Source organism: Lepisosteus oculatus, chromosome 21, assembly GCF_040954835.1.
Source record: "Lepisosteus oculatus isolate fLepOcu1 chromosome 21, fLepOcu1.hap2, whole genome shotgun sequence".
Lineage (NCBI taxonomy): Eukaryota > Metazoa > Chordata > Actinopteri > Semionotiformes > Lepisosteidae > Lepisosteus > Lepisosteus oculatus.
In genome coordinates, this window is record NC_090716.1 from 10,889,989 (window position 1) to 10,915,500 (window position 25,512).

Consider the following 25,512-nt stretch of genomic DNA (forward strand, 5'->3'; position numbering starts at 1 on the left):
TTGGCCAGGGGTGCCCAAACTTTTGCATACAACTGGAAGTTATTGTAAAAAAACATTTTGAAATCAATCTGCTTGCCATCGCCATTTAAGAACGGTTGCACTGAAAACATATTAGCTGCGAGTTTGCCGGGAATGTTAAAAAGGTATGCAATACACAAAATCAAGCAAAAGCCAACAAGAAAAAAAAGCTTTATTTTCTAAAAGCTTTAGCAGATTCTCCTGTGCAAAAAGCACGTAGGAATTTTGTGATCACTCACAAAGAGGCCAAATATCACTAAATATTTCTGTAACAGCTACAGTCACGTCTGCATTAGAGCCTTAGAGTGTTCAAGTCTCCACACAATAGCCAGAACCCTTCTGATAAAGTAATTAACACAGTCAACAGTCTCTGGAGAAAACCCACTCGCTCCGTCTTCTTCAAACACCTTAAGCAAATTAAGAGCTTCATTTTGGGTTATTACAAAATATTTTGTGAAGAATTCCAGTTTTTCTGCATCAACAACAGGTTCAAAATAAACTATTCAGGGCATACATCCGTGTTTTACTCTTGGATATTTCATGGAGACTTGCCATTGAGTTGAAAATTGTTTAATTTTTAAAAAACATCATTACCTGCAAACAAAAAGGCCTATATTTTGATTATAAAGCACATGCACGATGGAACATCCTCAAAGGTTAAAAATAATAATAAAAGAAGAACATCACTGCCACACGTTTGAACATCACCACAGTGTTAAGCACATACAATAGCGAACAACAAGGTTGTATCAACAGCTATGTAACTGTTCTGAAATATGGGCTGACCTTAGACAGGTATGGACAAGAAAAGTATGTGCAAAAGTTTCAAGAAAGCAATGAAATGGTCACACTTTTTATGCACACATCCTTACGTTTAAACTGGATCGTAAACCTTGTGAAGAGTTTTGTAACACATTGTGAACCATGAGGATCAACGGTTCAATATTTTTTATCTGTTCCAAACAAAAATAGAAACATCTAGTTATAACAAAAATGTCCACTAGAAAAGCACACAAAGTATTGTAATTTTCTTCAATTTCACAACAGACAGTTCAGGATATTGAGAACAGTATTTTTCTTATAGAAATTATGTGACAAATCCAAAAACGAGTTTTTAATAATTAGTTCTGGAGCAGTTAAGCACATTAACCACCAGAGGGCCACCTTTACACTTTCCAAAGGCATCTCATTTTCAAAAATCAATGAAAGGACTTTAAAAATCAGGTTAAATAATAACTAACAACTAATAGTATTTTGTTAAATGGGTGAAGAATTTCTGTGTTTACACTTATGACTTAAGATATTTATACTACAGTTTCAAAATGTCATATTGCATTCACGTTCTGTTGAATAAGTTGTGACATGAGAAGACAAAACAAATGCTTCAGCTGGTATTCCAATTTCTGTGGTGCCTGAACTTGAACACCTTTCAGCAACGTATGCAAAGAATTGTACTGGTCTCAGTGTTTTTGTTTTCTGACACGTGATCTAGTATTATTTGCACACATTTAGGTGCTCTTGGAACACAGCATTGCATACAGTATATATACTATAACATCCTACTTGAAAATGCAGAAACATAGGCTCTAACTACACCATATGTTACTGTAAGAGAGAAACTTTCTTCAAAATTAAAACAGAATTGTGTCGACTTCAACCTCCCTACTTGAGCAGCAGCAGCGTTAGTGTGTGTGTGTGTGAGAGAGAGAGTTAGGAGTGAAGGCACTATAGCTGGAGCCTAGGGGTGAAAAGAAGAAATGAAAAGAGCATGAGAGGAGACCGGCATGAGTCCTCCAGGTCCCACCTTCAAGTCTAGATACTCCAGGTCCTTCTTCAGTTGCATGTAAGTATCATCAGCCTTAAGTAAGGAGTGAAGAAACAAATCAAATCAAAGAAAACAAAGCTGCAGAAACGGGTGTTAAGAGTGCTTTACTTCATTTCACTGTAAAAGTCATCAATGTTGGATTAAAAAGCCTGAAATATTATAGACCGTTAATTCAGGGTGTGTCGTGAAGAAGGCTAGATTTCTCATCTTTTGGATGAGCTTTTAGATTGACGGCACTGTTCTGTATTATAAATAGTATAATTGCATTGACATAATTCATAATTCAAGAAAAAAGCCTATTTGGAAAACCTTTAAAAACATTTAAAGTTTTTTTAAAAATAAGGGGCAAACTCACTAATTCCACTCTTTTCACATTAAATGACAAAAAGAAGATTATATTCATTTAAAAAGAAATGTTTTCCAGTACTATTATATTTATTATAAAAATTAAAAGGTTTAAATATTGAGCAATAACTTGTGCCAGTTACGAAACAAAGTCCTACAAGGTGAAAGCATTTGAGTGTCTCTCAAAACAGAATACCTGCTTTCCTGACATAATGTGATACAGCCATGCACTGACAGATTGACTGGTTGCACTCAGTATCTAAATAGTGAGATATCCAGGCTCATGAATATTACATTCTGAAGTGTGTCTATCTGTGAAGGACTGTGATATACAGTAGTCCCTCAATTGAACTGAGGGTCAATTCAATTGATGCCGTGTCCAAAACAATCAAACAAAAAGCCAAGGTAGTGTTTGGAGCTAGCTATCACAAAGGTATAAGTCACTCAAAAAGATAATTTAACATACGTTTTACTCAATTATCTGTCTTTGCAGGTTTGCATACCACCTAAAACCTTTTGTAATATATGTTATTCTTCTGTTGGAAGACAGGTAATCAAAGAATCAAAAAAGTCAATACTTCAATGCACAGCAAAGTGTATTAAATTCACTCAGACCAGCATTTGCAGAGATGCAGGAAAAAGCCTTGTTCCTTTACTGATTAGATTAAAGTTCAAGAGGTTTAAGACAGCAGGCTTGATTCAGCAGTTTTAAGCAAACAAAAAGTAGCTGTACAAGTGCAAATTGCAAAGGGACAGGGCAGTGCAATGAATTATATACAGGTGTGTATATAATAAAGCCACAGGATAAGCTAGTCTGGAGAAGGAAATGAACTACAGTATGGTTGCTATGCCCATGCTATAGTACGAAAATCATGTCACAGTCTAGGAGCACGGAACAAGCCACAACACGATGCCATCACAGATGTCACAGTAGACGAGTCAATCAAGGCCCTGACCTGGAGAGTTGACTTTGTTGGCCCATTCTGCTGCTGCAGTTGGGCTATAGTGTCATTTCGCACACTGGCCATCTTAGCCTGGTGTCTCCTCAACTGAATGAGGAGCAACGTCAGCTCCTCCAGCTGCAGCCAGTTCAAGATGCCAGAGAAGCACAGAAAGGAGATTTTATTTACATCCCAGGGAGTTTGTTGTTCGGCATTTACATCCACCCTCTTTCTCTTACAGTACATCTCAGCCTTTCCCTGAGGGAGAGGAGGGTGAGAACCACACTCTCGCCTCCTGTCACACCTTGAGAGCAGAGGTGCCAGAGAGCTTGTTCGCACTGCTGCTTCGCTAAGGGTGATGGGTGCCTAACCTGACAAGCGCTTGTGTGAATTCCAGCGCAAGCCACATCTTTTTTTTGACCTCTCACGAGTCTCCAAGGTTGCTCTTCTATAAATTGATCTGCCGTGAATGCACAGTACCTCGGAATGGAATGGCACGAAAGCAGTTTTCCTCCTCCCTCAATCAACTGTCTCAACATACAGTAATTAAAAACTACTTAAAAGACACCATGTTCGTTTGCAGCTCTAAAGAGTAATATCAGGGCCTTTCTGAGGAAATTGTAGCAAAGGATCAGAGGTAACGTTCAGACCACCTTGTATACATAAGCAAAACTGACAACTTTGTCCAATACAAATCAATTCTGTGAATAAAAAGTGCAAAATCACTTAATTCTTAACTGCTTAATTTCTTACCGTTTTCCCATGCAAACTTGGTGCGCTGACTGTATGAGTTATATATCCCATCGGTGGCATTGAGCGTCTTTCAACGTGAGCTGTCTATAAAATGACAAAGATGAGAACAGATCACAGAATCCTGCCATGCCATCTGTTTGATTACAAATCTCATATTTCTGTGACACAATCAATATCTTAAAAAGAAGCATCTTGTTATTTTTTAGGTTAAATAATTAAAAAAAAAGTTCTAAGGTTTAGAGCCCACATTTTAAAGCCTCATTAGAAAATCCTTCTCCACTGCGCTGGGTTTATTTATTTATCTCACCCTTATTTTTAGGATGATTAGCGAAGATTTGTTCTGCTGCTTTATATTGCCAAAAGGCTTTGTTGATTTGACATTTTTACTTTACACAGGGAATTGCTAAAGCAGGACTATTGCCAAGCCTTAAAGGACACAAACAACAAGAGATTTAATTAGTTACACATAAATTATCCCAAACTTGCTTTCTTAAAATAACATTTGTTTGCTAGTAGCAAAAAACGCAACATGAGCCTATCAGATCTATTCCCATATCTGCATTTTTTGCTGCATAATAGATTTATTTAAATTTTAGATCAGAAGACAGTTGCTGACATTTAAAAAGGGCTGCTTATGGGATGGATACTTGCTCATGGCATATTTTATCAGTTCAAAATAACCTACACTTTATTGATAGTACATGGAGGTATATGAAAATCACAAGCAAGAAACTACATTACAAGAAACAGCACATAAGCACACAAAGATAAAGGAGAGGAGGGCATTACAAGCACAAAAACGGCCTTCATAGCTTCAAACTACCCCCTTTAAAACCCATAAAGGCTTGACCGGTGAAGAGCTTTTTACACAAGCTGCATGACAGAAAAGGAAGTGATTTGTCAGGTTCAGTGTTCTTCCCATGACAAAAGCTTCAAAGGATTTGTTACACAACTCTTGTGTATCTTCTCTCAAACATTTTCAGTTTCATTTTATGGGAGGCTTTCCAAATTATTCAGCCAAAGTGATCATTTTTAGCTGATACTGTACATGCTTAAGCCATCTTTTTGACTCAGAACTCCCTCTAGCTTTCATAATACTGAAAAGGCTGAAGGTATATCCCAGACAAATATGATCATCCAAAATGTTTTGTTTTGACAGCTGATGGCATCTATAAAAAGACTAGTTTTCTTCAAAACTACTGTTGAGATTTACCTTTTCACATAAACACAGGCATTGACCTTTTGTATTTTGTCAATGAACCAATGGCTGCCTTCAGCAAACTAATGGACCCCTGTAAAAAACTGGATATTAAAAGCTTTCGTGTCTTTTTGGCTTAGCTTGCAGTAGGGTTTCCTTCCTTTACAGGCTCAGAAAATGATTCAAACATTACCTAATGTGGTTCAAAAGATTTTTTTTTCTTTATACTATTTCCTTTGCCTTTAAATTGTAAAAATGGATAACTAATTACAAGGATTTTCTTCTAAAAAAGCCAATTATTTTACCGATTAATTTAATTTGAGATTCACAGAAGTGAATATCTTTATTAAACTCAGTAATTTTACTGATATTTTAGTGTCAACTTAACAAATAAAAAACAATTTAAGCCCTGTTGCATCATTCACTTAACAGACATCATGACCTGTTCCATCATCACCAACGTGTTGTCTTGACAACGTGTAGAACACAGGTCGACTTAAAAGCTCTCTCGTTCTCAGATACACAGAAAGCAAGAAATCTGGCCTGCAGCTTTCCCAGTCCTCTGGGACATCCTCCACACTCACAAACACACAATGGATATCCTTCTCCAAACTGGATGTATGGGCACAAGTCTAAATTTGAATTCAAAGCTCTTCAATACTGTACATAACTGCATAGACTGTTTTAGGGGATTAATACAAATTTCTGGACAAAATTCCCGAATTTATTCTAACCGACTTGTTCTGAGAATTAGTAACAAAATTAGGGTTATGTGAACAACTTTTAAAGATGCTTTCGCTCCATGACCCCAGCGGGGCCCGGCACTCACCTTGGAGATGTGAGACCGTACCCTGTGGGGGGACACCGGCGCGGGGATTTCCGCAGTCGGCCTCTCGTTGAGGGGCTTGACCGTCACCCGCTCCGCAGGGGTGTGCGGCCTGCGGGGCGACAGGCTCTTGGAGGGCGGCCCGGGCGGCGGGATGTCGGAGGGCGAGGGCGGCACCGAGATGGAGCGGGGCACCTCCAGGGTCATCCTGGGGGCCCCGGAGTCCGGGTAGATGGGAGCCGTGGGGCTGCCGTGCTTGAACTGCTGCCTCTGCTGCCACTCGAACAGCTGCCACACCGTGCCTTCCTTGGAGGCCAGGCGCTCCTCTGTGGACATCCGGAAGTGACTGAGCCGGTCGTGGGCGTACTTGTAATCGCTGGGCAGGTTGCGGGGGGCCGGCGGGGGGCTGCCTGGGGGCTGCCTGGAGCTCTTTGGCAGGGTCTGATAGGTCTCCCCGGCGCTGTGGCGCTGGACGGGAGGGGTCCGCCGAGGCAGAGTCTGCTCAGAGGCCGGGAGGCTGGATTGGAAGAAAAAGGGTAAAAACAGTAAGCCCACTGCGCCCTCACGCTTTATCTGACTTAAACCAGCAGAAAACCCCCGGGTAGCAACGGCTGATCATTTATACTACATTTTCCTTTCTTTTTTTTTTTTAGTTAGGCCAAGAGCAAGTGGTAAAACATGAATGCCTAGTGCTTTACTAAAGCGTTTTATCAGACACCAGCTACAGGAAATTCAAATCTGGGTCCCAAACACAGGGGCTCATCCTGCTCGGGGACGGCAGCTCACAGGTCAACGTCTGTAAATGAGAGTTTCACGTTTACCTAAACCATTCCTCAGAACACCCTGTGAATACTGAGGCTTACTGATACTTTGTTAAAATAACACCACTTAACAGAAGAAGCAGAGATCGTGCTTATTAAGTTAGCGGGCCAATTCAAACAACCGAGCAATGAGATCTGATCCACATAAAAACGTGACCATGATTAGCATAATACTCAACTTTACTCAACTGAGCAATGTTTCAGCTAAGCTCCTAGTTCTTCCTACTTCCTCAGTAGGGTAAAAATGGTCACACAGAAACAATGTAGAGCCTTCATGTACACATTTTCAAATAATTTGTTTTAAAAGGTCAACAAATGTTTAAAATGTCTGTATTTTTTCTTAGCTCGTTACGTTTAACATTTTTCTGTTTTTGTGGGTCTACAACTGCCTAGACATTTACTAAAGGGAATTCTGTTCAAGGCGTTTGACTCAATTAAAATGTTAATGAAATTTACAGTCCCAGTTTAAGATCTGACAGAATCTTAAAACGTATCAAACAAATACCGCTGACAAATCCTAGTACCAGGATTTGAGAACTACTGCTTTTCACTTTGTTGTATTCAATTTGTATCTCTATTTTACTGCCACTAGAGGGTATTGTTTCTTAACATTTAACAGTATTACATTTTATCAAGATATGCAATACATTCATTAATTTCTGTAAATAAATTCCACTGCTCCTTCACAGCACTAAATATTAATCCCCTAAATGAGCTACTTTATAAGGCATATTTCTTGTTTTCTGTGCATAGCACGACAATCTATATTAAATTTAAATGAATATTAAAAGTTATTTCACAGAATTTTGGGCTTAATAGGTTTCCGTTAGTGCTTCTCAGAATTTCAGGATATTTTTACTAAAAGATCATTTACATATGTTATGTTCATTGTTTGGACACATACAAACTGCAAATAACAAATCACTTGAAAATAACCTGCTACAGAGCTCCAATTCAAGTGATCAAGGCTAAGGAGAGTAGCAGCAGTAAATCAGGGCAGACGTGTGGCAGACCTTCTTGCGTGCACTCAAGAATTAATTGCTCGGCAAAGCACTTAGCAGTTCATGATCTCCAGGAACGTTTCAAATTACAATCCATCAGGCTTTCTATTTCCCTGTTTCTGGGCTTTCTAGAACCCCAATCAATAATTGCATCATTACACGATGAAGAAATTGAGCAGGAATTGGAGGATACCAACAGCTAAGGAACAATGAAGATGAGGACATTCCACAAAATGGCAAGAGGAGACCAGGAAGTCTGATGAAACGGCGTGCAAGAATACTGAGAAAGGACAGAGGTTGACAGTGTCAGAAAGTGTTAATACCAATGGTTATCTTTGCTATATGTTGAAAAGAAAGCAAAGGTATGGAGTATGCACTAACCTCTTGGGGTCTCCTTTCTGTAGTTTCACCCAGTGCTCCACCTGGGCAAGGTTGGTATTTCTCTGAACCTGCTTTTCTGTGTTTGTCCGCGGGACAAAGCCCCTCTTGTAGACAGTGTTGCCGTTCTGCTCTGGCATTACTGAAGCGGGGGCCAGTCCGTTCCTCTGGACAGGCTGCGCACGAGAACAACCGGCCGGTTCAGGTAACAAGCCATCCATCTCGCCCACCGTGGCTGGGGACTGGACCTTACCCTTGTCCTCCAGGGTGTCCTTGCGGAAACCGTACCTCTCCTCGTCCTCACGCTCCTTGCGGATCTCCTCTCGTTTTTCAAAACCAAATGTCTCATCGGTGGGCCTCCCGGGCCTCTCCGACCCGCGCTGCCCCTCTGGCTGGGGAAAGCTCTTGCTTGAGTTGACGTGGTTGGTCTGGGGTGCTGGCTGTCGCTCTGACCTTTCCCCTTCTCTGTAATGACCAAGGGATCGCTTGTCAAACCAGGCCTATGGCTCTCATCGCATGAGCAAGCCTACTGTCAGTCACGTCCAGTCTCCGAGTTAGTCAGTACCTCAGTCGCTCATCCCAGGTGCTTTCAATCTCAATCCAACAATAAACAAGATTCCTCCCCACTGAAAACGTTTCACTCCAATCAATATATTTTTGATATTTTCCTTTTTTTATAATAAGTTTTCAATATAATTGGAAGTATTTACCTGCCAATTTGGCGTGGTTATCAAAATGGTGAGATCAATAATTATGAAGACCAAAAACACAAAATGCCCTTACTAGACTAAGATAACACAAAAGCTGTTATAGAGCTTCCTTATTTTTCCATATCTGTTCATCTTTCTATATCACCCTGTATCAACCCAGTGAAGCTCAGCAGGTGTGAGCCTGGCCAGTACCTAAAAGTGAGGCTTCCTGGGAAAGCTAGGGCTACTGCTGGAGAGGTGTTTGTTTTATTTTCACGTTATTATTGAGACTTCTATTATACTGGGAATATCCTGATTTCTCCTATACCCGAGTCAAAATGATTAAGTGTCTTTTCCTAACAAACCTTTTGGCACACTGGGTAGCTCAAGATCTGTATAGTGGAGCATGATCAATTACTCTTCAAAATAATTTATGAGGTCATTACTCATTAAAATTCCCCATTCTACCCAAGGAGTAATTTCAGAAATAATCTGACCTGGCATTCCAATATTCATCCATAAATTACAGATGTTTTTTGACATTTCATTTTGAGATGATGCCCATCATGAATACAGTATACTTGATTTACAGTTTATGCCCCAAGAATTTAATCATGGAGCACCAAAGATAGAAATCCGCTTTGAAGGGCACAGATAATAAAAAAACATAACAATCTTTCACAAACAGTTACAAATGCAACGCAACAGCTGTTAAGATACTTAACCTTCATATTGAAGGATTTTTCCTCCTTAATTTTCAATCAACTCATGAGCCCCTCTGGCTCTAATCTTTGAGGTGAATCTCAGTGTCTAATGTCGGCACCACACTACACGGCTTTTCCTGGGATTTTCAGTCGTAGCCTTCATTTACATAATCGTAAGAAATTCACAGCCAGTTGTAGAGAGTCGCAGTGCGCGCCCATTATCGTAAGTTGTGTTGTGTGACACCCCCAGCGCCTCAGTCACAGCGCTCTTAACAGCCCCTACGACTCTCTGCAACTCACTACGCTAAAATCAGACTGGTTTGATTTTCTCGTAGCGAGTCGCAGAGAGTCATGGGGTGGGCGTTTGTGTTTGCGACAGTCAACAGCCAATGAGCGCTCACCTGGAAGTACAATGCATACAATGCAGCTGCAAGAAAAGCAGGAAAGCGAGTGTTTTGGACTGTGCAAACGGAAGAGAGAACCATGGAGCCAGCAAAGATGTCTGTTTGATGTTTCCTGTTTGTCTACTTTCATAAACAAACTTTATTCTGGTGTGCTCCACATTGATTGGCTGCCAAAATCAGGCAACATCGCGGTACAATATGAGACTTGGAACAGTGATGAAAAGTCGTGAGGGAATCATGTAGTTACCCCCCCTGCGATTCAGTGAGATTCAGCAACTGCAGTCGTTAAATTTGACATGCTCTCCAATTAGAAGTTGTGTCGAGTCCTGTAGTGTGACAAGGACTTAAAGAGGACAGAGTCAACCTCTTTAATTCCATATAAAACAGCATGTGCCAACTTTTCTCCTTCCTTTCTTAATGGGGGGAAAAAAATAAATGTGAAAACAAATGTTAATGCTTTTTAATTTTTTCCTGTTTAGACCCAAACAGCTACATCTGTGTCAGGTCTCCTAAAAGGAATCGTCACAACCTAAAAACATCCTGAGTCACCCACCAAGGTAAAAAGCAAATGAGAACTAAAACAAATCTGAACTAAAGTAAATCTACAAGGCAGGTGCTGCAGAAGTCCCACTGAGCACTGTGATTAATTAAAAATCTTACTCTATTTCTATTTCTGTCTGGGTTCAGGTCTCAGTAATTAGAGCCTACTGTGGTGCTAGATGGCGTGCTAATTTAAAGGAAACAAGAATGGATATTTTCCTGGGAAACCGCTAGATGGTGCACGTTAATTAAGAAACAATATACTATACTATGAGGTAGCTCCTCATCCTGCTGAATAATGCACATCCAGACAAACAATACACATGACTTCTTCAGATGTCTGATGTATTTTAAGCCTTTCCTAGATCCTAACTCATTCAATCTGTTCCAGAACAAGTCTAGATTCTGAGAAATGTCACATAGTGGGCTGAAAACAAACCACAAAACACAATTAAAACAGAGAAATGGAGAGTAAATGGAGTTTGAACAAGGTACAAAGTTGACTATGGTTACGCATTTCAACATTTGTAAATTCTGATTTGCTAAATGCTTTGCTTAATTACCCGTTTTAGCACTGTTGCTTTTCTGTTTTCTTCAGCTTCCCACTAGGTGAAAGTGTAATGCTAACCCTTCCCCCCTCAAAAAAAACTCAACTCCTTTCTTGTCTTTTGCCATAGCTTTACTGCATTGTTGTGTAGCACAGAATCTGAGAAACTGGAGTCAGTTCACAGCTAAATAATCCATGTAGCCAGACCGCAGTCTGCTGCAGTGATCAGATTTCCTGACAATGCACTGCCTCGGCCAGAGAAGCGCTGGACCTGCATTGTAAAGCTGCTGCTCCAGCAGCTATTTCAGACGCCTACAGCAATTAGTTTGTATCGATTCATTCTAAAGCCATCTGGTTAAGCATGTAATCAGATAATATTTCTGCTGCATGTAAATAATACCAAGATACAGCATACACAATAATAAACAGGTGACACCATTAGAACAAGAATGTAAGGTTGTGAACTTGCAGGTTTCAAATATTTGTGTTTTAAATATTTTATTTACAGTGTAAGGCCGTTCCACTAGATGGCATCGCACAACTTATCTTAAAAAATATGGGGAAAAAAAAGAAGAGCGAGAGAGAAAGGGTACATGGTGATGAGTACTGTAAATCACACACACTGAAGCCAATCAAGTTTCTAAGATGCACGATGAATTAAAACAGTTTTATGGTGTATATACTGTAGCTGCAATGGTTGGCCTTTCACTACTCCTGTTAAACCATCTTGTTGGCCCACTCCTAACTTCATCACAGTCAAATCACACAAATTAAAGTTCATCCTTTCAGTAAAAAGCATATTTTTTTCAATAATTTCTCAACTTATTTTATTACCCTTTAACATTTTGTCAATCTCTTCAATCAGTTTCACTCCCTTACATATCTCAATTTTTGGAAGAGAGGAGATTACTAGAGCAGAAAATTAGCATGAAAGTGCGTGGAGGTATGTAAGGATAGGGTCAGAAAAAGACTGCAATTGGACATGTGATTGTGTTCTCAGTTCCCATTTCAGTATTTTATCCCAAAACAGATACCTTTGAAAATTCTTACATTATTATTTTCTAAAGTACAACGTAAAAACTTAATTGAGCAAACAAATCATAAAAGATAAAGCCTTTAACTAACCTTTTCAACGTGTGAGTCTGCATTAGTGCCGCCTGGTTCATGGCTCTCATCCAGCCATTCATATCTTCCTGTGTATCTGCACTGAAGTAATATGTTCGCATCCCACAATGCTCTGCCTGGGAGCCGATGACAGAGCTCTTATTATAAATGTAAGAACGCATTCCTGTATGGGTAGCCTGCAACAAAACAGAATTACATTAGTGTAAAGTGGCAGCATTTCTTTGCTGAAAAAAATGTACACTAAAATTAATATAAAGTTAGAAGTAATGTTTAATCTTTTAATCATTCTTTTAAAGGTTTTACAAAAGCCTTCTTCCAAGCTTTGTTTTATCACAAAACAAATTACGTAAATGCCCCCAGGTGAAATCACTTTCTATGTTTCACTTTTTATGCAACTTACTTTAAATCCTTGCTTATATCTTTTAATAATTTAATCTAAAAAAAAACTAATGCCTTTACAGCTCAGAAATTGACATGTTTTGTACTTTAAATGCCAGGTTTGGTTGTTGTGTATTCATGCCACATAAAGTTTTGATTTTTTGTTAATTCCCCATATTTGCATTAATTTTATCTTTACAAAGTTTTGCAGAAAACCTGCTGCTAGTATCTCTTTATTAAAAAAATGGCTGAGCAAGAACCCTCCTTAATTCAAACTGGTCTTATTTATAAAACGGTAAATTGTGCATTTTTGCACAAGATTACAAAATATTAATAAGTCCTACTTTACAGCTTTCTATAGCAGCTCTGAATGCTGCAAATCTACAAATTCTTATGTAATACACTGTCCATATGTGGCACTCAGAAATCAAAACGGTCTCAAGATGTTTTGACTAAAGCTTCTTACCTCATGTCTTCATGTGTAAAGTTTGAAACAACTGGCTCTATACTAAAAAGGTATTCCCACTTTGCCACCCCGATCTCTCCCAACTAAGCAGCCTCAGTACAACTAATCAGACCCACTCCTGAAAGCGACAGGAAGTAACAGCCATGGTTTCATCAAAGGCCAGGTCAGCATTTTTACCATTCTACTGCTACAATAAAAGTGGTATCTAACCTCAGAATAGAAATCCAGTGCCACATTTCCATTTTTTAAAGAAAGTTCACCATGACATTAATCCACGTTTAAAAAAAAAATTAGCAACAGAATAAGTTCTATAAATTCTATTGCTTGAACTACAGTTTTATAAAGTACAGTCTATGAACGTTTTACTGATCTGAAAAAGAGTGTAGATTGTAGATTGAACAGATGCAGATATGCAAAACAACAAAACAAATGCCAATTTGTCTGTTGTCATGAGAAAGGATATTTTTCATTATTTTTTAAGTACAACCCCACCTTCTCTTCATACATATGCTACTACGGATGAAAAATTAATTCTTAGTGATACTTGGATTTCCCAAATACAATGTATGTTTTGATAGCGCAAAGTCGACTTAATCTAGTGCTGTGGTTCCAGCATGATCTCAACAGCTTCCCTTTGGAAATTGCTGAGCTTGACATCTAAAGCAAACACCCAGAGCTGACCAGACAGGCCATAGAGGAAATGAATTCTGTGAAACTCTGGACGCCTTGGCTGATGTTTAAACCAGATCTCGCACCTCCAAACTAAATTTCAACACCCTACTCTTCAACAATCTTGAAACATAACAGATTAGAGGAAACAAATGCATCTCTGATTGTGTAAAGGCATAATCCCTTTGTTAAGGACAGAACCTGTTATTTAGTTTCTGTGAAATAACCGGAGTGAATAAAATGACTAACAATAGATGAACTTTTCACCTCACTGTTCTACTTTAGGGAACTTGTGATATTAGAGTAGCATATTTCTGTTTTAGATGACAAAGCTACAGTATTCAGCTAAAGGACACTGAAGCAGAGAGGTGATGGTCTAAGTTTTACCAGCTCTGATAAGACACTGGTGCTCCTTAAGCAAGGTCAGCACTAAATGAAAAGAAGGGGAAATCTCACATTCAAAAAGTTTCTGCCCTGATCTGCACATAATTCACATTACATCATCCACCAGGAGTACCGCGTTAACTATTCTCCAAATTCTACAAAGTAATTTAAAAGCAGAAACTGCAATTTGATTTATACTTTCCCACATCCCATGCCAAAAATGAGCAACGCAGGAGTTTACCTATTGCTGGAGGGCTTTTCATTTAATGAGGGTTTCAATGCATGTTAGTTATGAGTGAACTATGAGCATAGCTTCCTAGGTGTTCCAGAAATAAAAAAAATGCATAATTTCTTTTCTTAATTTCACATGAAATATGAACAAAAAACAAAGACTGTGATAAAAAAATAAAATCAAGAATCTTTACAGTGCAAAAAATAATGAAAGAAAAAGAAAATACCTATTCATGCATGGAGGTGCCTGTATTTTTCAGGAAGGCTTTCCTGGAAGAATGGGCTCTCTCCCGCAGTGCACAAGAGCAGCGGACCCAGAGGGTCAAAGGGAGGGAACAGACCAATGGGAACAAGAGAAGGACAAAGAGTTGAGCAAACAGAGAAGAGGTTGGTTATAAGCCTGCTTGTAAACAAAGTCGGCTCTCTGTGGCTCTACTTGCGGCTCTAACGCTGCGAGTGTTAGTGAGGTGAACAACACACACAAGAGCAACACCAAGCTGGGATGACAGAAAAAACTGAACTTTGGGAAAGGGGGGGAAAAACATAAGGAAATGGGGGTGCTGGCTGGGGAAGCTCTTGATTTGTTTTGGTTTGCGGTGGGGGGGGGAGTTGGGAGTTAAAGTATTAGTCTATTCATGCAGGAAGTGAAATTCAAGATTTCTTATTTCATCTTAGTAACAGAATATCGCTTGAAATCTAACTACATGCTGTCCTTGTTCTCCCTCTTTTCCACTCTCTCTCAGCAAGCAGGCTGCTCAGGAAGCCATTTCCCTCTTTAAGGGATTAGGAAATAAAAACTGCTAACAGTGATTCTGTTGCCAGTTTAAGCCCATCCACTGAAAATCACGACAGAAATTTAAATGTTAAACCCTTATAAACAATTTCCAGTCAAAGCAGTTCCAGCTCATAAAATGCGATTTTAAATCTAATTTCAGAAAGGCCCAAGCAAAACAAACAGAGCTGAAAACTCTGACAAGAGGTAAATAATATCTATCCTGGTGAAACGTCAGAATGCATAAAAACAGTGACATCCTGAGTGCCTGCAATAAAATTCAGTTGTTTTAGAAAAGCAAAAATGTGTATTGTACCAATGAGCTTTGGATGCTCTAAATAATGTGACATGTACTGTAGTTCAGGAGGGTATTATAAAAGACTGAAAATAACAATATTGTTTGTGGCTAATGGAAAAGTTGCAAGGAATTCAACAGAATTTAGTAAGAATCAAATGTAAGTTTTTTTATTATAGAAACAAAGTTTTACCTCGATAAAACCTAAACCAAAGAACTCAGGACAATATAATATGTATCCAAGATTCTGCAATTACCACTAAATACTGCTCAGTTTATAATGTACAATATTTCTGTCCAAAATAACTACAGTTTGTATCTCTACCTTTCTAAAGCAGAGCTCTTCTGTCTAGGTATAGCAAGCATGAGGATCTTGAACATTATGTGTTTAGTGGCATATAGTGGACAGCACTTTTGTGGAATGAAGAACTAAAACAAATCTGAACCATCACAACCAAAACCACAGCTGTTCCAGATGATGCCTCACACTGAATCATGCACGGACACATGCATACTGGAGATCTGTTAAAAAGGCCTGTTTTAGATATTTAAAAAACAGCTGGCCAAGGAAGGTCGGCTTTCTGGTAGAGTCTAATTACTAACAGACAAATTCAATGAATCTTTGACACATTCGTTTTCAAAATACGAACATTCAGGGTGCCTATCTGATCGCTTTCAGCATTCAACAGCGAATCTGGGGTCATCAGTGAAAATGACCCATCTGGTTCATAGCAAGTTGTTGCCTCACAGGATGTGTAACTGACAGACTGACAGGCACAGGGGGAGTCCAGACTCCATTACAGATCTGGGTAAATGTCTGAGCAGCTGCAAAAAATACGAATTTGTGCCACAGATCTCAACCAATGGCTTACACAGCACTTACACAGCCTGAAAACACACTTGTTAATATAATGATACATTTGAGTTACAGCATTATTAAATGCTTCTTAAATGACTTTGGGGGCAGAAGAATCAGACAAAATGACCAACTGCATGTCAAGCCTAACAATTCTTATTGTGTATTCCTTCACTCATGATAACCTTTTAGCATAATAGAAACTTCAAGATATGAGCATACAGAAAGCGCCACCTTATGTTATAGCAACCAAAGCTTAGCTGTCCAGGAATTAGCCAGTCAAAGCCAAGCAATTACTGCAAAATTAATTAAACTGCAGCCATCTGTCCGATGAAACAAAGAAAAAAATGCATAATTTCTAAACAGCAAAAATACGCTTATCATCTGGTATAATCATTTATACATTAAAAAGAATAATGTTCTGATGACCACTTAAATCAACTGATTTAGCTTGTTTTTGAGTATGATCAAAAGCTAGAAAATATCTACAGTCAGAGCTTTACTTTTTTTACAAAACGAAAAATATGAATGGAAGTACTTCTGATGGGTTTCTCAAATATACTACAAAATAATTGTGCACAAAGCAGGAAAAACACGTTTGTCATTCTTTGAAATTCAGTTTTAAGTTTTGCATTTCTATTAATCCAGCACCTCTAAATCCATTTCCAGCTGTTCTCACAATATAAACAATAAATCACATTTACAACACAGGAATCCATGTCAGTCTAGAAAAGAGACAAAGACAATATTATTGTCATAAAAGGGTCAATTTAAGTACCTCAAATGTATTTAAAGGGTAAATGTTTTTGGAGGAATATTAACTTTCTAACAGCTTTGTATATATATATCATTTAAAGAGCTTTTTGCTTTTTTTATTCAGGCAAATTCGATTTTATGTTCAATAGCTCTTCTCTTTGTTGTGGACACTAATGGTCTAATGGAGTTGAGGTGAAAGTGAGGACCACTTAATGATACATCTAATTGTAAAGTGACACTTCAGCTGGAAACACAATTGGAATTCTGTCAGATTTGTGGTTCCACTGTCCTGTTCAATCCATTAATTGTGACAATGATAAATACAGCACCGTGACACTTCACATATAGCACAGACAATCAACACACCGCAGAAAAAAACTGGACGTTTTAAGTCGGTGCACATGTAGTCTTTTTTCCCCCAACACAGTCAATACATTATGAACTAGAACAGCCAGTCTATATTTCAGAGCTGAAAAAAATCAAAAGCAAATGTCAATTATTTGTGACGAGTCTGGATGTTGAAGCTCCGGTGAAGATGAACATCAGGTGGCGTCAAGTGGCCAGCTCCACCAATTTCAGACCAGTTAGGGTTGCCAAAATCCAATTGCCCGAATGAGGAACAAGAGTTGAATCATGTTGTACACATAAAAAAACACATTCAATGTAAACTACTTACAGCTTTGACCACTCCTCCTCTGTGAATTGCTATAACCATTGGAACATATTTCTTCATGGATTCTCAAGCTTGTTAACAGTTCTTCTCGTGATAAACACCATTAAATCCAATACCAATACCGGGGGGGTAGTTATCTTTATCTCCCCAATATTAAACTTGGCACAATTAAGTACAGGCAATTCTCGATTTACATGGCCCATCCATTTCTGAAAAATGCTGTGTAAATCAAAAACTCATAGTTGCAAACAAATTCCCCACACGAAAACATGTAAATAACTCCCAAATAAAAAGTCACATTTATATAAGATACTTGTATAATTGCATTAAAGGTCATTTTAAACTAAATGTTTAAGTTTAACAATTTCATGACAGTTGTTAGTGGTGGTCAGGATCTAGAAGTGATCTAGAAATAGTCACATGTCCAATCGTGCATTTTGAATGCACAACGATCTTTGGTCTATTTAGTCTCACTGAGCCTTTTAAATTCCATATTTCAAATTTACATTTCAAATATATAACCTTGCTTAGGATTTTAGATTTATTTTGGGATGGAATAACCAAAGCAGACTGCCCAGCTGTTTGTGTGTCCCTCAACCAATACTATTTATCCCCCGGCAAATATGATCACAAACACTCCGTCCAGTTGCATGTTTCTGACTATAGCCAAGCATGTTAAAGCGAGAACTAATCTGTTCTAAACTAAGATTTTTGAGGTGTGTTAAATTAAAAACAAATTAGGAGCCTGTAAATCGAGAAATACCCGTACTGTTAAATCTTTTTCACTCTGCAAGGCTGTCTCCATTTTCTGAACCAGCCCTCTCCTCATCTTTAATGATTAATCTCCTCAGAAAAACTGCCATCTGAAGGCTTGACTCTGAGCAAGGCAAGCCAAATTGCGCTCAATGTTGTTTTGTTTTCTGGCATCATTAGCCAACCACACATGAGTGCCACCTAGTGCTTATTTGCAAATAATGTCTTGAAAGGAAAAATAAGGGTAACTGGAGAATGGCAGGTTCGCCGGTCATGGGTGGATACAGTGTTTTTAGGACATGTGAACATGGCATCCGACATGGGAGAAACGATTCTTAAAACTTAAATTGATATGGGACTGTTGGCAACCCTAAAACCAGCAAGGCTAGGTCAACACCTCTACCGTAACAGAAATGTTTTACGTGAATTTTAGACATATAATCGCTCCTAGGGGTTAAAAAAACACGCAGGGCATATTAAGAACCATACCTTGAATGCATATTTGCGGCTGATATGGTCTTCCGGTTCCACTGGAGAAACCACGTAGCTGGGCAAAGGAATGCTGCCAAGGACAGCTTCTTCTCTACTGTCTGCGTGCAATGAAAAATGATGCATCATCCCCCCCCAAATCATTTATCCCAAATCAGCCTCCCAGTGAAGCAGTGATATCGCAGCACAGTCAGGGGGTTTCACATAACAAAATAAATCACTTTCTTTGCTTGGGCATTGTGTGCACACACCAGAGGGGTAGATTAAAGTGTAATTGGTTAAAAATAATTCAAGGTTCTTCCAAGGGGACATTCCACAGATGGTGCCAGCACTTTTATCTCTGTGCTGGGGTTAGAAGAGCACAATGGCAGCCGGAAGAGCTGAACAGTGAAAACGCAATCGCCCCTTCACTTAATGCTGCACTCTGTAACACACTTCAAACTGTGGCATGTCATGAAAATCCTCACATACCATCTCAGTGAGGTAATAAAGGCTGTCAGGTAGGGACCTTCAGATGGAATAATTTACACTACTTGTGGGAAAGCAGATTAATCACAGTCAGGGACTAATTAGGATATCTAATATTACAACACCTCTAATGTACATGTTACCTTATTTTTTTGCTTTCTGTGATACATAAATCCATATTGAACATCATACTGCATACTGTAGCATTCAAAAGCATATATTTCAGCAGCCTGAAGAAATTTAAACAATAACATCATTTAAATCACTAATGATCATATCTGCTTAATAATATGTGCATTTTGGTCCAAGATTTCATTTTACTTAGTGACCCCAAGAAGAAGAAACTCATTGAATAAACCAAACTGGAAGAATGTACTTCAGTGCACTTCACCTTAGCTATAACTTAATAGGAAGAATTGATGTCCAGAAATACAGACAAGATATAATGTACAAACAAGATAGCTTCGCAAAATCTAAAAAGATATCACCCCAAATACACCAGTAATTAACATTTTTACATAGTGGATGCTGAAATATACCCATAATTCCTTCACTCATCAGTTAAATCAATTTTGACTCTCACAAAATAAACTTCAATAAAGGCACTGTGCCACTCACCTTTATAATAAAACAAGCAGTAATCAGCCAACACAAACCATTTTCGTTTCCATAGCCTCATTCCAGAGCTGTCCTGTAAGCAGAAACAACAACAGCTTTTTAATTACAACCATTAGCCTGGGAATAGCGATTTCTGTAAGGAAAGAAAATTAAAAATCAGACACCCAACAGGTCGCTATAACCCCCCCCCAACTATAATTGAAACTTGCCAGTTTTCATTTTTTTATTTTACTGCGGACATCTCTATATTGGAGGCCCAGCTGGGAATTTATTATTAAGCCTGCTTCCATTATTCAAATTTCATTAGTGCTCTGCAGTGTTGTACACGCTACTATGTAAGCAATCATTTGTACATGTTGAATTACTGAAGAGTCTGCACGCCATACTGTAAAATGTAGAAACCTCGTTAATTAAAAATAAGAACTGTCAGAGTTAATGCTATACACGCCATATATAGCATTAACTATAAATGCAAGAATAAGACATAAGAATAAAGTCTTAGGACAACTAAAACCAGGTGGCTGTACTATAAAAATAAAAAAGCCCCTGCTTCTTCTCAGTCAAAACAGAAAACTGATGTGGAAATATTTTTCAGGATTCAGTTACATCTAATTAAAGGTAACCAAAAAAGGTCAGGCCTTTTATATTTGAAAATGTGAACCAAGACAAGATAATTCTTACTTATGAGCTCAGTAGATGTACATGGATATCTTCGGAGGTCTAAGCAGAGTGCTGTGTGTGTGCACATTGACTACAAAGGCTCACACCTGAAGAAAGCTGTGTGAAACACTGCGCTTTTTCTTTTGTCTTTTCAGTCTTTTTGGTTTACAGCTAATACACACAATGTTGCTGGCAGAAAATCTCTGCCTGCCCATTAAAGTTCAAGAACCATTAATCTTCACATGGGCTCTGCGGGAGGATGAGACCACATCTTATCGTAAGGTCGTCATCAGTCATACCTGTTTATAAAGCCAGCCTCTCACCACAACAGGCACATTAGGATTCCTCTTGATGGCATGGTCTCTTTTTCCAAAGCTATGGACCTTATTACTGGATTTAGAGCCCTGGAATACATAAGAAGATATATTTGAATTGGTTTGTTTATTTGATGCCCATTAATAACATCTGTTTACCAGGTGGTCTGACCATTTAAAACCATCTCGCAAATAAATCCAAGTGACAAACAAAATCATTATAACATGAACAACAAGAAACATACATTCTGAAGTAATGCAAAGTGAATATTTTGTTGGTGAATCTTGTACTTTTTTACTGTTTCTGGAGACTCCTATAAACCCCCCCACAGTATTTCTCAAATCGCACATGTACCTACATTTAAAAAAAACACATTGAAAAACACATTTCCCTTAATTGATTAAATTGTTTATTTTTAAATTATACGAGATTAACGTCATGTACAGTAGTTTGTTCTGTTGGAGTCCTGGCATAAGATCAATGTGACAGGAAATACTGTGTTAGGATGACTATATGACCTGAGTTAATAAATGAAACCTCAACAAAATACGAACGTGAGCCCAAACAGGTCTGGATCCTACTTTCAATACTGTATAATTATTAATACACACAGATGGAGGGGAAGAAACATTTTTGTGGTTAAGGACATTTTCATCTTTCATCTCTTGCATTCTTTTCTGCAGATCCTTGATAAAAGTGTAAAATGCGAAATCTGAGGAAGCCTTCCATGAAAATGTGACAGAAAAGTCACACACACTAATTATAAGGAATGAGACTAATGAAGTATATGCATTCTTCTGTAATCAGTACATCAGCTGTGTTTGGGTGCATTGTCAGGAACATTTTACCAGTTAATTAACACTACTATGCTTGTACTAAATGAGGTACAGCTTTAAAACCTATGCAAACTCACAAGTGACTCACAAATTCTTCCTACATCAGCAGGAGAGAAATCTATCGCACTTTTTAGCAGCGAACTGGAACTTAGCCAATGATCTATAGATGGAAACTATTATACTAATTTATTTCACTTACATAAATGATTCTCTCTTTACTGAAAGCTGCAGTGGAACCAAATTTTCATTGAGATTTTACAAGGTATTAGTCCTACTTATCTTGCTGACAGGATTTTATTATAAACCCAGTGTCAGTAGTTATCTTAGTAAGATATGTTCTTGTAAGACCTTAAGTTTGCTTTCAGGGTGAAAAAACAATGTAACAGTACAGATTGCGCTTAAAACAATTTTATCTGAAATCATTCCAGTTTCCAGAAAAAATAATTTAGAACACCTTGTTTGCTTCCACAGGCTAATTAGATGTAAAGTGTAGCTCAATTATTATTATTAATTCCCAAAACAGAAAGTTCTCCAAAAATGTTTCTTGTTTAACATTAGCATAACAATAGCTGCTAACAAAAGAAGAAAAATCTTCAGAATAAGGACCGTATACAAAATGGCAAAACAAAAGTTGTAATGAAAGAACATCAAATGATGTACCTGCTCATAAATACAAAAGTGACAATGATCCTCATAGTTTTACTCTTTTTTGCAACACTGGTTTAATGTTCTGCTGTTCAAAATTAGAATTCTAAAAAAGATTAAGGATTGTCTTGACTATAGGAATTAATGTCAATAAGGGATTCTGAACTTTAAACTGTGCAGCAAATTAGTGTTTCTTTAGCCAGACAACTGGTGTTTAAATCTATGTAATCCATAGATTAGGATTACGTTCACAAGGTAATAGCTCAGGTTTAAGGGTACACACATTTCTGTAATGAGAGACCCATAATTATGTAGAATGTATGAAGCTATAAATCATATGCCCTTCATCTCCTGCAGTCAGCAGAATAATTCTATCATCATGTGTGAAATCAAATTTTGCAAAACCAAACATAAAAACTTTATGGAAGCAATGAGTATTGATTAACAGCCTCAACAGGAACAACTCTGCATTTTAAGAAAGGCATTTCCTGTGGTATTAAGTAGTTCAATATGCTGCCCTTGATTTATTTTGAGTTGTCTCTGTACATTATACTGTAGCTCTCCAAAGTTGACAAACATAAAATGACAGTAATATTTAATCAAAGTCAAGGGACACCTCCTTATTGGATAACATACGGCTACTCTAAAGCATTGGTGCAATCTGTTCTCGAAAACGCTCAAAGGATGCTGATGCTGTAATGTCACTCATAAAAGCAGCATTTGCTGCACACTGTACCTCGCTCAATAAGGAGCAGGGTGCACTTGAATACCGCTGTGTGTCAACACCTTTATGAATGTGTGTGTGGGAGGACAGGGAGATGACTATGAACAAGACATTCATGGCTATCGCCCAAGCTGCTCACGGGATTTGTAGCACTACCTACACCTGGGAGATCACTCGAATCCAGAAAGTGCGAGATGGCATTTCAGCAGCCAAGGGCTGGCAGGAGATTAAGTGCAGTGGCCTGCCGTGGCAGCCGCTCAGGGTGAGAACGGGGCAGAGAGACGGGTGTGCGGCATATATGTGCACTGTTAGCATCTCACAGGCCGGTCTCGTAACTCATCACGACCGGGGATGGAGTGGAGCTGGGGTGTGTCAAAACACAAGGGCTTCTGTGGAAAACCCCCAGAAAAAGGCCATGATGTGCAAATAAGGGGCATGTCAGAAGGCTATTAACACTGCCAAACAATTCATCCAGCCATTCCCAACAGGATTAAAAGGTGCTTGTAGTTGTTCTAAAGATTTAAATATTGTTCTAAAAAGTTCTATATAATAAGATATAGATAATAAGAGAAAAAGAAGGTTTAGGTTGTGCAAAAGTGAAAAATGAATGACATCTACATGACATAGATAATTATGAACCTGTATAAGTGTTCTAATTATCTTCAACCTTGTTTCTCCATTAAAAAGTAATGTGCTTCCTTAATTAAAAAATGTTTAATTCTAGGAACCCTCTTTCTCCCCACTTTAGGCTACTGGGATAGAGTGCGTTTTAAAACTTCAAAACTCAAATGGCACCTTTTCCAAGTGAGTGGACATTAAATTATCTGTCTCCACGACCTGAGAAGTGCAGGAAAGGACCATTAAGGGGGCAGGAATTTTATCTGGGGGAGAAATTATATTTTTCCTTTGCTGTTTTGTATATTGCTATATTACTGCAATATTAAATATATATATATATTTATGTGATAAAGATTTAATGGTTCACTTTTTTAATTTGGAGTTAATGCTGTCAAGGGTTATACAGCACATTTCATTAGAGGTTAGAAAATTAATTAAATTCATATTACTGATATTGAAACATATTGCATTTGCCCCTCCACTAAATGAGTCAATTTAATTAAAAATGTTCTTTATTGTGTTGGTCCTATTTACAAACCTCTGAAACAAAGTACTAGTATTAGGTCTTGCAATACTAGTACCATTCAATTGTCCTTACAAATGAAGATTTAAAGACATCCAACATTGAAAATGTAAGAATTAAATCTTGCAAGCTGTCTATCACACCATATTGAGGCAAAATATGAAACCGAGCCCAGGAAAGTCCTCTTGTTCCTTTTTAACTCTGAAAACTATGCACAAAGCAAACAGCGTACTTACCTTTGACCCTGAGGTGGTGTCAACAGTGGATGATGTGACAGCAGTTGATGACTCGCTGACCATACTTGAAGGTCTTTGACTTGACTGTTGCTTGGACATGTGTAAATTTGGCCTATGGAAACATATTTTTCAGATTACAGAATGCAGTCATCCCTATGTTAACTGGAGAAACATTTTCTTGTTACACAATCTTCTGTTGCTTGTGTTTCATTAATGGCAAACTGTGATCACTAAATGTACTAACAGCCCTGGTCTGATGTGACGTCCAGGAACTCGTACTAAGGAAAATTCCTAGATCAGAATAAAACAGGAAGCTTTGTCCTTATCTACAATATGAATGTGAGCCCCACAAATCAGCAGCATATCATAAATCAAAATCAAAAATCATTTTTTGTCATAAATCAAAACTATCCTTTATAAGTTTATAACAGTGTAGAAAATATTATGAGATTAGTAGTTTTTAGTGAAAATTGCTTAACCTTAAAAAACCTGTCAGTCAGTCAAATGAAGGTAGATTCATCATGACCCCCATTTTTACACACTATCTCCAGAGATAAAAGAATAAATACTCAGCAGCTTTGTCAGAGGTAATGGTTTTATGTCTTTTCTATTTGCTATGGTTTTACAGCATACTTTCAGACACATTTTTCATCAACTCATGGGTTTTTTCACCTTCAGCACTGGTTACACAAGGAACTTCCGAACAGCGCACACACCAACAAATGTGTTTGCGTGGTATAGGCCAGAAAAACACAGTCTGGACGTTTAATAGTTTCCTCCTCTAGTAAGACTAAAGCGCCACTTTGGAAGGTCAATCCAGGAACGTATTTGAATAATTCCAGATTCCATTAACCCTGGTTTAACTAACCAAAAAAATTATAAACAAAAAACACCCAACTTACAAAATTATTGAAATAAACAAAATCTTAACACAGAGTATAAATATACATAAAATTAATTCATTCATCAAAAGCCAATTCATGAAATTGGTAATAAACAGAAAGAAGAAATACATAATATTTCAATAAAGAA

General features: G+C 38.1%; 1 protein-coding gene across 17 annotated transcripts in view; it reads right to left on the reverse strand.

Annotated features, from left to right (window-relative positions):
• The window catches only part of plekha7b (pleckstrin homology domain containing, family A member 7b), a 121,993-nt gene that overhangs the window by 24,022 nt on the left and 72,459 nt on the right, over positions 1-25,512 (reverse strand). For 8 of the 17 annotated variants that reach the window (XM_015338121.2, XM_015338120.2, XM_015338135.2 and 5 more), the window contains 11 exons: positions 24,481-24,592; positions 20,883-20,987; positions 19,924-19,996; positions 18,838-18,938; positions 12,116-12,291; positions 8,110-8,571; positions 5,910-6,423; positions 3,883-3,966; positions 3,145-3,267; positions 1,823-1,876; positions 891-971 (listed from right to left, as the gene is read on the reverse strand). In XM_015338121.2, coding sequence (XP_015193607.2) covers positions 891-971; positions 1,823-1,876; positions 3,145-3,267; positions 3,883-3,966; positions 5,910-6,423; positions 8,110-8,571; positions 12,116-12,291; positions 18,838-18,938; positions 19,924-19,996; positions 20,883-20,987; positions 24,481-24,592 — 1,885 coding nt within the window. Of the gene's footprint in view, positions 1-890; positions 972-1,822; positions 1,877-3,144; positions 3,268-3,882; positions 3,967-5,909; positions 6,424-8,109; positions 8,572-12,115; positions 12,292-14,470; positions 16,806-18,837; positions 18,939-19,923; positions 19,997-20,882; positions 20,988-24,480; positions 24,593-25,512 lie in introns of those variants that run through there. The other 9 variants (XM_015338132.2, XM_015338130.2, XM_015338123.2 and 6 more) reach the window with 8 other exon arrangements.